General features: G+C 34.0%; 1 protein-coding gene across 1 annotated transcript; it reads right to left on the reverse strand.

The window, feature by feature from the left end:
• Positions 1-236: 236 nt before the first annotated feature.
• On the reverse strand, positions 237-12,938 carry lpar2a (lysophosphatidic acid receptor 2a). The gene is made up of 4 exons (XM_030140898.1): positions 12,794-12,938; positions 10,555-11,307; positions 6,392-6,654; positions 237-2,483 (listed from the first exon to the last, which is right to left on the reverse strand). Exons 2-4 carry the CDS (start codon positions 11,303-11,305, stop codon positions 2,421-2,423), a joined length of 1,077 nt encoding a protein of 358 aa, XP_029996758.1. The 5' UTR covers positions 11,306-11,307; positions 12,794-12,938; the 3' UTR covers positions 237-2,420.
• Between the last annotated feature and the right edge of the window lie 5,501 nt (positions 12,939-18,439).

Raw genomic sequence — 18,439 nt, forward strand, 5'->3', positions numbered from 1 at the left:
ACATTGAAGCTTGTGAGCCCGAGGCAACACACTACAACCTTCTGTTGTACCAAAACCAAAAATACCACGTTCAGCAATGTAATAATGCTACTCTGTGTCTCTAAAGTTGGTGCACAGCCACCTTTTCAGTTTGAGGAGGAGAGGAGGGAATTCTATTTGTATCTGTGTCTCTCTGTGTGGTGTTGTCATGCCTCAAACTGATTTTTTTTTTTTTTTTTTTTAAAGTTTGTTTTGGGTTTTTTTTTTTGTTTTGTTTTTGTTTGGGAAGGGGTGGGAGGTTGGGTGGGGGGTGTTATGTTATGGGGCTTCATGGGAGGGTGGGTGGAGTCGTACCGTTATATCACACCTGTAATTTGATTGTGTCAGTGGAGCACCTGTTCCATGAGAGGGTTTACTTCCTCCTTCTTTACGCATCTTTTTAATATCTTCTGGTAAAAACACAACAATCTTGTTTTTAGTTCCACGGCCGATTGGGCAAGGGCTTCTCTCTCCTCTGTTACCAAAAAAGAGGCAGTGCCGGGTGGAGTAAAACTCTAACTTGTGTTTAAGACAAACCTGCAATGTTTTTGGGGACTTTCATTCTTTGGAACTATTTTATACATTAACTGTTATGTGAATAACAAAGCATTTTGATAGTAAGGTAAAGCCTTATGAAGATTTAAGTGTCAGTCATGACTTTGTTGAACCATATGTTACAGAACAAAACTTGAGCTTGTAAGCTGGTCACGTGATATCCCACATTTAATTGTTTTGTTACTCATCGCAGTTAATATGACTGTATCTTATGAATAACGTTATCACCACACCAAATTATCATGCCTCCCTCCCCTTTTCTACCTGTTGTAATGGATGTCACTGTACAGTTTGTGTAATGTTTCAGTATTTTTTTTTTTCTTTTATAAATTTTGATGTTTGGTTGAGATGCCAGTTTTATTTGGCCTTTGTGTAACAGGATTCACAATAACTCTGTATCAATTTTCAATTTTATTTAGGTCTTTTGTTACATAACCGGGTGGTGATGTAAGGTTTACAGATGTAACGTTTGGTGCTGTGGAAATAATAGTATCAGTCGAGGTGTTGAGGTGAACATTATGTACTTAATGAAGGGAATTTTGACATGTCGATCCATAGCAAAATTCTCCCATTTGTTCACACTACCTCAGTTAGTTATACAGTCACTTCCTGAAATATTCATCCTGTCGTGGTGCTTCTTTTAAGTCTAAGTCTTATATATGAAAACTGCAGGAAATCAGGAATTCCAGTTTAGGAAGTAGTAGAAGGAGTTTTACAACCATTGCATCATTCCAAGGTTTGATTTAAGCTCCAGCTAGATGTGGACGAGTAGATGTCACCTATTTTTGTGGTTTTTTTCTAAAAACATACCACAGAACTTCACACAGTGTAACTGACAGAAAGTTAGATATGACTGAGTTTTGTTTTTATGGCTTCAGAATAAGGAGCAATTTGCAGTTTTAAGGCCAACGTTCATTGTTAAAGTAGACCGTCTCTGCTCAAACATTAATAATTACACAAATTTAAATATAGCGGATACATTTTGTAATTTCAAGCATCAAATGTAAACCTTTTTTTTTTTTTTTGGATGATAATCATGTTTAAAACTTGGTTGGATTGAGGTTAAGTGACTTCCACAGCACCAAATGACTTGTTAAACCTGTTTGATTTCTTTGTTTTATTAGTATATTTGTATCTTCCCTCTTTCCCTTGTATTTACCCCTCTCTCTACCTCTGTCTTTCCATTTCTCTTGTATATAACCCCCACTGTTTTCAGACTTGTGAGTCTGTATGAACTCCTTTTATACCTCAACTTTAGAATTGTTCTAGAAAGAGTAAAACAAAAGGAAGAATATGACAAATTGTAGTGTTCTTATTAGAAAATTAATAAAATGATTTAGTGTGATTTTTCAGTATTTGATTTCAAATTTTAGGAGTGTTTCATTTTATAATTTGTCACAAATGCTCTTGTGATAGTCAAATGTAATAAAAGGAGAGATTGCACCATCTGATGATCAATATGTGAATCTTATATAAAACAAGATGGAGAAACACTAAATACTTACACAACCACAGGGAAAAAAGCCATTTCCTTTTGTCAAGAGCTTTATATAGGTTTTTTTTTTTTATTTTATTTACCACAGGAAAAAAAGTTATTTCCTTTTGTCAAGAGCTTTATATAGGTTTTTTTTTTTTAATTTTATTTACCACAGGAAAAAAAGTTATTTCCTTTTGTCAAGAGCTTTATATAGTATTTTGTTTTTATTATTTTACAAGTGTAAGCATCAAAGAGGTAGTTAGGCCAGGAGTTGCCTCAATTTAACAAATGAACACTTATGCACGTCATGGTTTGATGGCAGTAGATGATGGGAAATTGAAGATCCATGACCATCCCACCCCTGGCATTGTCAGCAGTCGTCTTTATTGTATGAGTCCTGATCTTGTGACTTCTCGACACAACCAAGAGTCTCCTGCACATAAAAGAAAATTTCAAGTCACACAAAAAACTCACCTCTCCATCAAAAATCTCATTGGACATCACACTACCCTATTTTCACTCCAGCCACTTGTAAATGGAACATACTGACTATTATCATTCTCCCATTGTTCCCCACTTCCCTTTAGCGACTGGTTCTGCAAATACTTGATTTTCAGAGTTCATACAGGTGCTTGAAATCCTTGAAAATGCTTGAATTTCAATGTTGTGTTTTCAAGGTCTGAAAACTGCTTAAATTTCAGGTTTTTTGTTTTTTTTTAATTCATTTTCAATATTAACTCGGCCAGGTTAGATGGCAAGTCAAAGCTACTTACAGAGAGGTGATACATTTTGAAAAATAAAACTTTATGTCAAAAAAGTAAATTAGGTATTCTCAGGTCAACTCCAGGTACTTTTTTTTTTTTCCCATTTTAATCTTTAGTTCGGTGCAAGAGTGCCTGAAATACATCAAGTGGCTTCCTCTTTTTTGGGATAAAACTTTGTGTTCTTTTAATTTCTAAACTTTTTATTACAGGGTTTCTGCTGGTCATTAAAAAGCATTAAAAGTCATTAAATAGACTGTGAAAATTAAGGCCTTAAATGGCATTAAAAGCATTAAATTTGATGTCCAGAGGCACTAAAAAATTAAATACACGATGAAAAAAAAGCATTCTTATTCACGATTTATTTTGATTATATAAACATTTAATAATTTTGATGGGAAGTTTAGTGTGATGATTGACAGGCGGAACCCTTTCATTGGCTATTGTTTATGGCCAATACAAAGTCACAACACTGGATGCTTGGAATGCAACATGCTGTGTTCTCATGCCGTGGCGAAAGAGTAGAGGGAATATTAGCAAATGTCAGAAAAATGGGAAAATGCAAGTTTGAGCAGAAGTGATAAGAGGAGGAACTATTCAGAACCTGGTTAAAGCCTGTCTTCTGTAAAGTGTCATAAAACTATATCTGCAGTTGGACATGGGCATTAAATGTGTTTAAAGTGGCATTAAAAAGCATTACATTAGATCTGATACCTGCAGAAACCCTGTATTATGAAACATAATTTAGATGTTTAGAGCATAATACAATGTACATCACCGTGATAAAATTGGAAAAAATAATCATAAGTATTCCTGTAGATATGTATTTTACCTCAGTGATAAGATGTGCTGGAAAATTTTGAAAATAACCCTTAGAAGTGCTTGAATTTGATCTTGAAAAATGTGTACGAACCCTGAATTTTACTTTCAGTCTAACTTTTAGACCAAAATGAAACCTGTGGCTCAAGTAAATACCTCCACGAGAAACAGACAGGAAATGCGAAAAACAGACTAAACACCACATGAAATGAAACCTATGTGGCTCTTCTTCATCTACAACCCTTTATAGCATAAAACAATGCACATCACTGTGGTTAAAAAGTGGAAAAAATAATCATAAGTACATGTACTCCTGTAGATATATATTTCATCCCAGTGATAGGATGTTGAGCTGGAAAAATTTGAAAATGACCCTTAAAAGTGCTTAAAAAAATGTGGACGAACCCTGAATTTTACTTTTAATCTCTAACTTTTAGACAAAAATTAAACCTGTGGCTCAAGTAAATACCACCACAAGTCACAAACAGGAAATGTGAGACAGAGACTAAACCCCACATGAAATGAAACCTATGTGGTTCTTCTTCATCTGCAACCCTTTATAGCACAGGTGTCAAACATGCGGCTCGGGGGCTAAATCCGGCCCGCCAAAGGGTTCAGTCCGGCCCTTGGGATGAATATGTGAAATGCAAAAATTACACTGAAGATATTAACAGTCCTTTTAGTTCAGGTTCCACATTCAGACCAATTCAATCTCAAGTGGGCAGGATTCAGTCGAATACTATCATAATAACATATAAATAATGACAACTCCAAATTTTTCTCTTTTAAAATGTAAATATTTTCATGTATTTACACTAAAACAAAGTAGAATTTGGCAAAAAATGTGAATAACCTGAAAAAATATGAACAACCTTAAATGTCTTAAGAGAAGTAAGTACAATTTTAACAATATTCTGCCTCTTACTAAATGTTTTGTGTTTGTATTTGATCCACTGTGATCTGTAAGTTATAATGTACATGTGTAAATGATAAACCGAGGCAGAATATTGTTAAAATTACACAAATTTTTTCAGTTTGTTCATGTTATTCACATTGTTTGAAAGGATAGTTTGTAGATGTAAACCTTTTCATAATGTAAAGTTACATTTTTTTGCTCTGAAATACAGAGAAAAGTTTGGAGGTGACATTATTTATATATTATTATGTCAGATCAAATTTAGCTGAATGTGGCCCCTGAACTAAAATGAGTTTGTCACCCCTGCTTTATAGCATAAAAAATGCACATCACTGTGATAAAAAGTGGAAAAAATAATAAGTACATGTACTCCTGTAGATATGTATTTCACCCCAGTGATAAAATGTTGTGTTAGAAAAATTTGAAAATGACCGTTAAAAATGCTTGAATTTGATCTTGAAAAATGTGGACGAACCCTGAATTTTACTTTCATCCCTAACTTTTAGACCAAAGTGAAACCTGTGGCTCATAGGTAAATACCTCCACGAGAAACAAACAGGAAATGTGAAAAATAAAAAGTGGAAAAAATAATCATAAGTACATGTACAGTACTCCTGTAGATATGTATTTCACCCCACTGATAAGATGTTGTGCTGGAAAAATTTGAAAATGACCCTTAAAAGTGCTTGAAAAATGTGTATGAACCTTGAATTTTACTTTTAATCTCTAACTTTTAGACAAAAATTAATCCTGCAGCTCAAGTAAATACCACCACAAGTCACAAACAGGAAATGTGAGACAGACTAAACCCCACATGAAATGAAACCTATGTGGCTCTTCTTCATCTACAACCCTTCATAGCACAGGTGTCAAACATGTGGCCCGGGGACCAAATCCAGCACGCCAAAGGTTCCAATCTGGCCCGTGGGATGAATTTGCAAAGTGCAAGTTAGGGCATCAAACTCAAAAATAATATCCTAATAACCTATAAATAATGATAACACCAATTTTTTGTCTTTGATTTAATGTGAAAAACATTAAATTATGAAAATGTTTACATTAACAAACTATCCTTTAACAATAACATGTGAATAACTTGAACGAAATGAAGAAAATTAAGTGCAATTTTAACAATTTTCTGCCTGTTACTAAATGTTTTGTGCATGTGTATAAATGATAAGTCGAGGCATAATACTGATAAAATTGCACTTATATTTCTTAACAAATTCCTTTTTTTTTCAGGTTATTCACATCCTTTTTGTTTGGATAGTTTGTAAATGTAAATATTGGCATAACTGAACATTATTTTTAGCACTAAAACAATTTGTAGTTGTCTTTATTTATTGGTTGTCATGCTATTATTTCACTGGTCTGGCCCATTTTAGATTATACTGTGCTGTCTGTGGCCCCTGGAAGAAAATGAGTTTGACACCCCTGCTTTATAGCATAAAACAATGTACATCACTGTAATAAAAAGTGGAAAAAATAATCATAAGTCCATGTATTTCTGTACATATGTATTTCGCTCCAGTGATAAGATGTTGTGTTAGAAAAATTTGAAAATGACCGTTAAAAATGCTTGAATTTGATCTTGAAAAATGTGGACGAACCCTGAATTTTACTTTCATCTCTAACTTTTAGACCAAAATGAAACCTGTGGCTCATAGGTAAATACCTCCACGAGAAACAAACAGGAAATGTGAGACAAGAGACTAAACCCCCCATGACATGAAACCTGTGTGGCTCCTCTTCATCTACAACCCAAACTCTGTTTTTTCTTGTAAGGTATGAACTGTCTGACATTTTTCTTTAGCCATCCTAACTTTAACTTATGTGAGTATTTACCTCAGGCTGTGGTGACTCTATCTTGACAGGTGAGGGCTCCCTCTGCTGGCAACGCCCTCTCCAACACAGGCAGCACAAAATGGACTTGAACGTCGTCCTCATCTCGTCGTCCCTCAGCGAATAGATGATAGGGTTGACCAGGGAGTTGCATTCAGCTATGACCAAGCAGAACTTTTCAAAGGCATTAGCGTGGCTCTTTTTCCCCAACAAACCATCCAATAAGAGAGTCACAAGTCCAGGTGTCCAACAGATCACAAAGGCACCTGTACATAAAAGGGATGTTGGTAATGAAACAGTGAATAACAAGCAGCGGCGGCATTTAACTCTTAAACAACAAGTGGTTCCAGGCACAACAAACCCCGCCCCTGTGTATTGTAGCTCATTTTGGCGTTGATCCAGCTGATGTTATCATGTCCATGCACGTGGGGATGTCATCATATCAATTGCCTCTATATATGTGCCAAGTTTGAAGTAAAATTCAAACAAAATTGATGGGTTTTTTTTAGAAACTTGAAATTTCACCTGTTATAAGTAAATGGGAGAAAAAATTTAAAAGATTTTAAAAATTCATGAAAAATTTGAACTTCAACCTACTTTTCCCAAAATGTAATCACATCTATTCTGTGTCACTGGTAATCTATAAACCCACTTTGGTATGAATTTGACCAATAGTTTTGTTGCTACAGACATTTGAAATTTCACCTATTATAAGTAAATGGGGAAAAAAAAGATTTAAAAAATGCACAAAAAATTGAAACTTTGACCTACTTTTCCCAAAATGTAATGAGATCTATTCTGGGTCACTGGCAATCTATAAACCCAATTTGGTATGAATTCAACCCACAGTTTTGCTTCTACAGACATTTGAAATTTGGCCCATTATAATTAAATTGCAAAAAAAAAAAAAAAGATTTTAAAAATTAATTAAAATTTTTTAACTTTTACCTACTTTTCCCAAAATGTAACCATATATATTCTGTGCCACTGGCAATCTATAAACCCAATTTGGTATGAATTCAACCCATAGTTTTGCTTCTACAGACATTTGAAATTTGGCCCATTATAATTAATTTGGAAAATAAAGATTTTAAAAATTAATTAAAAAATTTGAACTTTTACCTACTTTTCCCAAAATGTAATCACATCTATTCTGTGTCACTGGCAATTGATAAACCCACTTTGGTATGAATTCGACCAATAGTTTTGCTTCTACAGACATTTGAAATTTCACCCATTATAAGTAAATGGGGGGAAAAAAAGATTTTAAAAATTAATTAAAAAATTTAATCTTTGACCTACTTTTCCCAAAATTGAATGAGATCCATTCTGTGTCACTGGCAATCTACAAACCTAATTTGGTACAAATTCAACTCATAGTTTTGCTTCTACAGACATTTGAAATTTGGCCCATTGTAATTAAATTGGAAAAAAAAGATTTTAAAAATTAATTAAAAAATTTGAACTTTTACCTACTTTTCCCAAAATGTAACCACATCTATTCTGTGTCACTGGCAATCTATAAACCCACTTTGGTATGAATTCGACCAATAGTTTTGCTACTACAGACATTTGAAATTTCACCCATTATAAGTAAATGGGGAAAAAAAGATTTAAAAAAGTACACAAAAAATTTAAATTCTGATGTATTTTTCCCAAAATGTAATGAGATCAATTTTGGGTCACTGACAATCTATAAACCCAATTTGGTATGAATTAAACCAATAGTTTTGCTGCTAGAGTGTGAACAAGCAACCAAACCAAACTAAAAACAATACCCCTTGCCTCCCCTTTAAGGGAGTGGAGTAATAATTATACACCACATCTTAGATACAAATACTGCAATCTTCATACGTCAAACCCCTTTTGTCCAGTGAAAGCCATGTATCTCCAAGCTGAAGAATGGCTTCTCAACCCATTTTAATTCTACGTCTTAAGATAAAATTTTGAAAAATGCGTCATCACAGAGCTGAACAGTGTTGTTCCTCTGAGCTCATGAAAAGTTGACTTTTCAGAGACACATCATAGATATCCTACAAAATATCCACAGCTGTAGATTAAACTACTCAATAATATATAAAATATTAAAATGATCCCAGTCTTAAATATATACAGCAGTAAAATACAAGATATACATTAACACTAATCTAAAAATATAAATGTAAGACGGGAATTATTTTACTGCTTTTACTTGCCATACCGTATGGATATTATGCTGATAACAAGTGCATATGTTTTATTACCCCCCCCCCCCCCCCCCCCCCCAAAAAAAAAGGCGAAGCAAGGGGGATTGTTTTTGGTTCTGTTTGGTTCTTTGTTTGTTAACACTCTAGCAGCAAAACTGTTGGTTGCATTCATACCAAATTGGGTTTATAGATTGCCAATGACCCAGAATAGGTCTTATTACATTTTGGGAACAGTTGGTCAAAATTCTATTTTTTTTTTTTTTTTAAATTAAAAAAAAAAATTCTCCCATTCACTTATAATAGGAGAAATTTCAAATGTCTGTAACAGCTAAAGTCTTTGTTGAATTCATACCAAATTTAGTTTATAGATAGCTAGTGATCTACAATATATGTGGTTACATTTTGGAAAAAGTAGGTCAAACTTCAAATTTTTTACGATTTTTTTTTTTTTAATTTTCTCCCACTCACTTATAATGGGCGAAATTTCAAATGTCTGTAGCAGCAAAAATGTTGGTTGAACTCACACCAAATATGGTTTATAGATTGCCAGTGACCCAGAATAGATGCGGTTACATTTTGGAAAAAGTAGGTCGAACTTAAAATTTTTTATGATTTTTTTAAAAAAAAATTTATTTTCTCCCACTCACTTATAATGGGTGAAATTTCAAATGTCTGTAGCAGCAAAACTCTTTTTTTTAATTCATTCCAAACTTGGTTTGGAGATTGCCAGTAACGCACAATAGATGTGGTTACATTTTGGGAAAAGTAGGTTTAAGTTCCAATTTTTTATGACTTTTTTTTTTTTTTTTTTTTTTAATTTTCTCCCATTCACTTATAATGGGCGAAATTTCAAATGTCTGTAGCAGCAAAAATGTTGGTTGAACTCATACCAAATATGGTTTATAGATTGCCAGTGACTCAGAATAGATGTGGTTACATTTTGGAAAAAGTAGGTCGAACTTCAAATTTTTTATGATTTTCTTTTTTTTTTTTTTAATTTTCTCCCACTCACTTATAATGGGCGAAATTTCAAATGTCTGTAGCAGCAAAACTCTTTTTTGAATTCATTCCAAATTTGATTTGGAGATTGCCAGTAATGCACAATAGATGTGGTTACATTTTGGGAAAAGTAGGTCTAAGTTCCAATTTTTTATGACTTTTTTATTTTTTTATTTTCTCCCATTCACTTATAATGGGCGAAATTTCAAATGTATGTAGCAGCAAAACTGTTGGTTGAACTCATACCAAATATGGTTTACAGATTGCCAGTGACCCAGAATAGATGTGGTTACATTTTGGAAAAAGTAGGTCAAAGTTCAAACTTTTATGAAATTTTTTTCCCATTTACTTATAATGGACGACATTTCAAATGTCTATAAAAACATCAATTTTGTTTCAATTTACTTCCAAACTTGCCACATATATAGAGGCAGTTGATATGCTGACATCCCCACATGCATAGACATGATGAAATCAGCTGGATCGATGCCAAAATAAGGTACAAAATCGTGCGAGGGAAGTATTTTCACAGTCCAGTATTAGTACTTCAGCTAAAGTAAAGGATCTGAATACCGCAGTGATCTCAACATACAGCTATGTTGGGTAATACATTGGGTAATCTTTGTACCTCACCATCGTTGCTTCACATGAGTAATACTTAAAATGGATGTTAAAAAAAATATTTACCCCGAGGTGGAATATGACCTGAATCTGGTATTTTACTTTTTCATGTTATCAACCTTTTAACTGGAAATGCTGTGTCGCAATCAGCCCAGGTCTGACAAACAAACAAGGCCCAAGCTGAGGAACTGGTTTGTGAGGAAGTGGATGCCGTAGGTGCAATGCTTAGTCATGAAACTACTGATCTAGGGAGAACATATTTTTCACGGTTTTGAAAATAGATTTTGTAATTTGCACGGGTCACCATAGGACATTTTGACATATAATCCTCTATATTATGGCGCACAAAGAATTTCTCACCAAGTACCATGGAGATCGTTTTCATCAGGCTGACAACAGTCTGGTTGTGGCGCATCTCCGAAGTGTGCCGAGATGAATATCTGCTCTGGTATCTCACATAAATGAAAATACGAGCGTACATCCCCACCATGATGAGGAATGTAAGCAAGTTGAGAACTGCCCAGAAGATGAGGAAGCGGCGACTGTACAGGGGAGCGACAGTAGAGCAGTCGTCCAGGTCACACTCACAGTTCCAAAATGTGGACGGCACCAGGCCCATTAAGATGCTCACAGCCCAGATGCAGGTTATGAGCAGCAGCACACGCCTCTTGGTCATCTTGCTGTGCTGCTGCATGGTGATGATGGTTTGGTGCCGCTCAACAGCCACAGCCAGAAGGTTGGCAACAGAGGCCGTCAAGCTGATGTCAATCAAAGCTCCTCGGATGTACCACTGCTTTTTGGTGAGCGTCCGGGTCCAGGGGCCTGTGTTCAACATCAGGTTGGCATAAGCTATTCCTGCAAACAGGTCAGCCGCAGCCATGTTGGACAGGAGATAGTAGATTGGGAAGTGGAAGCGGCGATTGATGAAGATAGCGATCATAACCATCAGGTTGGACAGAACGACGATGAAGCAAACGGTCACACCAAGCCCAATCACCACCAAATCCCGCGTTGTCCACTCTTTGCTGATCGCCTTCCCCACCCAGTTATAGAAGAAGGTGACATTGTGGCTGTAGTTGCAGGACGGCCACAAACTGCTCTCCATGGCCATGGCTGCACAGACAAAGCAGACATTTAAGGCGAGGCGAGGCAAATTTATTGACATAGCACCGTTCATACACAAGGCAATTCAAAGTGCTTTATAAAAATTACATTAAAATCATAGGGAATAAAACATTAAACAAAAGGAAAGTGCAGAAGAGATAAAAATAAAGAAAATTAAAACAGGAAGTAGAGACAGTTAAAACAAAAGGTAATTAAATTAAGAATTTCATGTTAAATTAACTACAGGTTTTATCTCTCCCTCCAAAAACAGAAATACTTACATTTATTTCCCTCTTTTTATGTATACAGATAAAGGTAAACTTTATTATTAATCCCCATGGAAAACTTCAATAGCCAATGCTTCAGCTCAAGAAAAAAAGCCAAATAAAAATGCAACATTATTTATGTAAATCACATTAAATAAAAATCCACTGTATAAATAAATTTTGCATGCCTCAACATAGCAGAAAAAATACAAAGTCACGGTTGCTTAAAGCATTTGTGAAACACTGCAGGTGAGACTTGACAAAGGGGGAACTGGTTCAGAGTCTCTCATGTGATTTCAGAGCTGTGTTACTGGTTATTTTAACTTTTGTGTGTGCAGAAAAGATAAAAAAAATAAAGGAAATTAAAACAGGAAGAAGAGAGTTAAAACAAAAGCTAAAAACATTATAGATTAAAATTACGAATTTCATGTTAAATCAACTACAGGTTTTATCTCTCCCTCCAAAAACAGTCAGAAATACTTACATTTGTTTCCATCTTTTCATGTATTAAGAAAAAGGTAAACTTCATTATTAATCCCCATGAAAAACTTCAATAGCCATTGCTTCAGCTCAAGAAAAAAAGCCAAATAAAAATGCAACATTATTTATGTAAATCACATTAAATAAAATCCACTGTATAAATAAACTTTACATGCCTCAACATAGCAGAAAAAAATACAAAGACACGGTTGCTTAAAGCATTTGTGAAACACAACAGGTGAGATTTGACAAAGGGGAACTGGTTCAGAGTCTCTCATGTGATTTCAGAGCTGTGTTACTGGTGTTTGTGTATAATTTCAACTGTGCTTTGAACATGTAAGGCTAAATTACATACTGTCTGCAGCTTCCTGGCTAAATGAATAGAATATGATTAAATGGAGGCTAGATTCAGAGGTAAAAGTAGACAGGTATATTGAATATTAGAGGTAAACGACTTTTTAAAATTATTATTATTTATTTTATTATATATTTTTTGTTGAATCAGCTGTTCAGAATCCAAACACTCATTTTCACTGATTTAAAATAACGTAAAGTCTTGAAATTTGAAGCTGAACACATGATTTCTAAGTGTAGTTTCTCTACGGTATTAAGAATACTATTACTATCCATCTTGAGGCATATTAGAGCTTCCAGACAAAAACGTGAATCTGATATTTGACATTTCAACCTACACAACAAACTACGAGAAACTAATATCCTACAAAAGCGTCAAAATGTGAAAAACTCACCGCCGTTTGTGAATCCGTCTCCATTCAGACAGCTCCGATATGAAGCCGGTGAAGTTTTCAGCCTCTGGATGACACAGGGAGCCGCATTCAAACTTTACTCACTTGCTTTTTTTTTTTTTTTTTTTTATAGTGTGGCAGTTTCGTGTTGACTCATATCGGGATTATTTTCTTTTACCCGCATCAGCTGCACCGGACATACAGGTAGTGGTGATGCCTCCACGTACAGTCTAAAAGGTCGGAAAAGTTACACCCTTCGAACTAAACGCAGCGTTTGGCTCAACTCAACTGAAAATTGTCTTTGTTTGTTCGGTGTTTTTATTTATTTATTTATTTATTTTATTTGTTGAGTATTTCATAGTTATAAATACCTCCAAATGCGTACTACCTTTAAAATTAATTTACATAACATTTTAAATTGTCAAAATTGTCAATAAAGTGGCAAAAATTTCGATTTGCATGTGAAGTTACTTGGCAATGGGACGTTTACGAATATTTCTACTTGACTGTAGGATAAAAGTTTTTTTTGTTTTTGTTTTTATATTTAGCTATATGTACGGCGGCCCAGAGGTGCAACAGCCCAAAAAATTATCCACTATAAGAAAAAGATACAACAACCCAAAAAAGTATCCACTATATAAAAAAAAATAGAACTACCCCAAAAAATTATCCACTATAAGAAAACAAATAGAACAGCCCAAAAAAGTATCCACTATAAGAAAAAAAATAGAACAGCCCAAAAAAAGTATCCACTATAAGAAAATATAGAACAGCCCAAAAAAATTATCCACTATAACAAAAAGATAGAACAGCCCCAAAAAATTAGCCACTATAAGAAAACAAATAGAACAGCCCAAAAAAAGTATCCACTATAAGAAAAAAAATAGAACAGCCCAAAAAATTATCCACTATAAGAAAGCAAATAGAACAGCCCCCAAAAATTATCCTCTATAAGAAAAAATAGAACAGCCCAAAAAATTATCTACTATAAGAAAACAAATAGAACAGCCCAAAAAATTATCCACTATAAGAAAACAAATAGAACAGCCCAAAAAAATTATCCTCTATAAGAAAATATAGAACAGCCCAAAAAAGTATCCACTATAAGAAAAAAATAGAGCAGGCCAAAAAATTATCCACTATAAGAAAAAAAAGAGAACAGCCCAAAAAATTATCCACTGTAAGAAAACAAATAGAACAGCCCAAAAAATTATCCACTATAAGAAAAAAAGAGAACAGCCCAAAAAATTATCCACTATAAGAAAAAACTAGAACAGGCCAAAAAATTATCCACTATAAGAAAAAAATAGAACAGCCCAAAAAAGTATCCACTATAAGAAAAAAAAATAGAACAGCCCAAAAAATTATCCACCGTAAGAAAAAAATAAAACAGCCTGAAAAAGTATCCACTATAAGAAAAAAAAATAGAACAGCCCAAAAAATTATCCACTCTAAGAAAAAAAATGGAACAGCCCCAAAAAAACTATCCACTATAAGAAAAAAATAGAACAGGCCAAAAACATTATCCACTATAAGAAAAAAAAAAAAAGAGAACAGCCCAAAAAATTATCCACTATAAGAAAAAAAAGAGAACAGCCCAAAAAATTATCCACTATAAGAAAAAAATAGAACAGCCCAAAAAAATGTCCATCATAAGAAAAAAAGAGAACAGCCCAAAAAATTATCCACTATAAGAAAAAATAGAACAGCCCAAAAAATTATCCACTATTTTTAAATAACTTTATTTTTAGCGTACCGACCTCCACTTCCGGTGGGTTACTTCCTTAGCATTAGCCACATTAGCTGAAGGCCTTATAAATTTTCAGCCTTTGCTTTTATTTTTTGTGATGGCCTTGATTTTAAAGCAAGAGACCTTTTGGGTAAACAGCACCCCGTAATTGAAAAGGTGGATGATGTTTTGTTTTTCTTATAGTTGATAATTTTTTGGGCCGTTCTCTCTCTCTCTCTCTCTCTCTCTCCCTTTTTTTTTTTTTTTTTTTTTGTTGTAGTGGATAATTTTTTTGGGCTGTTCTCTTTTTTTTCTTATAGTGAATACTTTTTTGGGCTGTTCTCTTTTTTTTTCTTGTAGTGGATACTTTTTTGGGCTGTTCTCTTTTTTTTATAGTGGATAATTTTTTTGGGCTGTTCTCTTTTTTTTTCTTATATGGAAATTTTTTTGGGCTGTTGCAACTCTGGGCCACCGTATATGTGAGGCCTCCCTTAATTTGTAAGGTTGTATTCGATCATGTGTTCACGTTATTTTTGCAAGACGGTCAAAATTTGTAATAATTTTCTTGTTAAGGAAATGTTTAGGCAAGGCTGTGTTAGACTTCAAGCTTAGGTCTTCTTGACAAAAACTATGAAAACATGTTTTTAGGACAAGAGAAGAGCTCTATTTCCAAAATGTTGTTGGTAGTAAACTTTGAATGTTTAACTTGTTAATTTATTTACAAGTACAAAGCGCTGTACAGTTTTATTTGAAGTTGCAGTTCTCAATGTGGCCACTAGAGGGAAGCAAAGAATCATAATTGTAAATATTCAGCCAAGTGACAAATTAAAAGAAAAAAATGAAGTAGAAAGACTTCTTGTCAAGATATCATGTTTGTTTGTTTGTTTGTTTGACTTGAATATAACATTAAAACCAAACAACAAAAAGATTTATATAAAAAGAAAGGAAAACATTCAAAAAGGAGCAGGATGAAGTTTAACCCTTTCATGCATGAACTGTGAGAACCTTAATTGTGTGAGTGTTGAGTGTTTTTATTCCTCTTTCGGCATGAAAAAACATAATGCGACTGAACTAGTTTTTTATGAACCTATTTTTCATGGAGCTGCAAAAATGCCTACTCAGCTGGACACCATGTGTTTAATTTTTGAAGCAAAGAAACATGTTTTTACCGATAAATTTCACTGTGTGAAAACTATGAAATCACTTTTTTAAAATGTTGTTAATCTGATGTTTTGTCACATTTTAAAATACTCACTTTATGGGGATTATATGCAAAAACAAAAAACAAAAAAAAAATTAATGTTAATGACAGTCTAACAACAATAACAAGCACCTGATTTACACTCAAACATGTTACTGCAGATCAGGTTTATCAACAGCAAAGTTACAGTAATGGTATGAATTGCAGTGTATGGGATGATGCATAAATGTACTGTGTTGGTTGATATGGAACTAAAATAATAAAATCCTTGAAAATACAATGAGAGAACAGCTGTAGAATAGCTGCCCACTGTAGTGACCACTATGCATGGAAGGGTTAATTTATAATTTCCTGCCCCCTTACCCCATCGTTCTACCTACCCTAAATTCCCACAAAATTCCTAAATTCCTAATTCTGATGTTGTGCTCTGTAGCATATTGATTTTTGGATTAAGATGGGAAAAGTAAAAAAAAAAAATCTATGTTTAAAGACAGTTAGTTGTAGGGCTGGGAGAACAATTCAGCTTACTAGTATTTAATAATAACAATTACTTATGTGACATGTAGAAAAATGTAGTTGATAGAAGACCCCCTTTCCTAGTGAATAAGGTGTTACTGGGTGGTTTAATAAGTATGAAAATGATGAAAAATCAAATTCTATGGCTGTCACTGTCACCAGTTCTCAACCCAACTGAACACCTATGTCAAATATCAGATATTGCTCTCCAGTATCATCATTAAAACATCAGACATCAGACACGTGGTGACTCAGCTCCTTACCCTAAGATGGTATGGCTCAGTTTCCTAGCCATGGATTAAGGCTTGTTCTAGTCTAAAAATTACGTTCATTGACAGTTTTTTTTTCTGCATCTGTCATTTAGTCTTGGATCAGGCTTAATCCATGTCTGGAAAGGAGGTTATTTATGTTCTCTTTTTCTTGAATTTGCCAACTGTCTGTACATCAAGGCCACACAAAAATATTCTTACATTAATGTACTGATGTAAGTACATTAACACAAAAGCCACATTCATTCTCAATCATAGTGCACAGTGTGATTCGTTTGTTTATTTGTTCACTTTTTTTTTTTTTTTTTTTAAATATCTGGTGAATATAGCCCTGTAAGGAACTGGCAACACATCCAGGGTGTATCCTGCCTTCGCCTGTAGATAGCTGGGATAAGCTCCAGAACCCCCACAAGGACTAAGCAGCTCAGAAAATGGACTGATGGATGATCAATATCAAATTTTATTGTGGTCTGGACAAAGAGCTGAACCACAAACACAAAATTAGTGGAGACAGAAGTGTTCAGATCATTCCCTTTAGTAAAAATAAGTCGCATAGAAAATACTCTAAGAAAAAGTTACATTTAAAGCCTTCCTATTTAGTGCAAATATATAAGTATTATCAGTGTTCATTGTGCAGTGTTTTAGATTCATTTTGCCACTGCATTAAAATTCATGTTGTATATGTTTATGCCCACTGAGAAAAAATTTTAACGTGAAAGTGACTCCCCCCAGTGCAGCTGGGATTAACCTCAATGTAGAGCAGAGGTTTCAAACATGTGGCCCGGGGGCCAAATCCGGCCCGCCAAAGGGTCCAGTCTGTTCTGTGGGATGAATTTGTGAAATACAAAAATTACACAAGATATTAAGTTAGGGTTCCACAGACAGACCAATTTAATCTCAAGTGGGTCTGATCAGTAAAATACTATCATAATATCCTATAAATACTCACAACTCCAAATTTTTCTCTTCGTAAATATAAACATTTTCATGTCATTTTTCTGTATTTACATTAAAACAAGCTATCATTTCACAAAAAATTCAAATAACCTGAACAAATATGAATATTTTGAAATGTCTGAAGTGCAAGTTTACCAATATTCTGCCTGTTATTAAATGTTTCGTGTATTTGTAGATCCACTGTGATCTGTAAGTTGTAAATTACATGTGTAAATGAGAAACTGAGACATAATATTGTTAAAATTGCACTTAATTTCCTTAAGAAATTTCAGTTTGTTCATGTCATTCACATTGTTTTAAAGGATAGTTGGTAGATGTAAACATTTTCATCATGTAATTTTACTTTTTTCATTCTAAAACATAGAGGAAAGTTTGGAGTTTACTTTATTTATATATTATTATGTTATTATTTAACTGGTCCGGCCCACTTCAGATCATATTTGGCTTAATGTGGCCCCTGAACTAAAAGGAGTTCGACACCCCTGATGTAGAGTGATGTAAAAGTTGCATGAATTATGGATGTATGGTTAAGAGATATGAGGAATCATTGAAAAAGATCAGATTTGTGTTGGATTTAGGACCCTGGATGAAGTGGAGTGGATCAGATTCCAAGCAATTTGTGACGTTCATGCTGTCATAAAAAAGGAAAAAAAAAACAGATTGGAGTTACACTGGAATAAAACAGCAGTGTTTATCCACTTGTGTTTGCAGTGTGAATGTAGCCAAAGATCCTTTTTTATTTTTTTTTTTTTATCCTCAGGGAGATTTTCAATAGATAACGCATGGACTGTAAATGTGAAGTCATGGTTGTAAATGGAGGATAAAAGACTCACAAATTGATTTATTTGTGGCTTTTGCTTTGTCGCCAAATGTAGTGAGGGTGTTACATTACAGATGATATTAACATTCATACAAAACATGGTATTAAAGTGCCAGAATTGCAGAAATGATAACTTTTCTTTGCTTGCAGCTGCTGT

Source organism: Sphaeramia orbicularis, chromosome 8 (assembly GCF_902148855.1).
Source record: "Sphaeramia orbicularis chromosome 8, fSphaOr1.1, whole genome shotgun sequence".
Taxonomy (NCBI): domain Eukaryota; kingdom Metazoa; phylum Chordata; class Actinopteri; order Kurtiformes; family Apogonidae; genus Sphaeramia; species Sphaeramia orbicularis.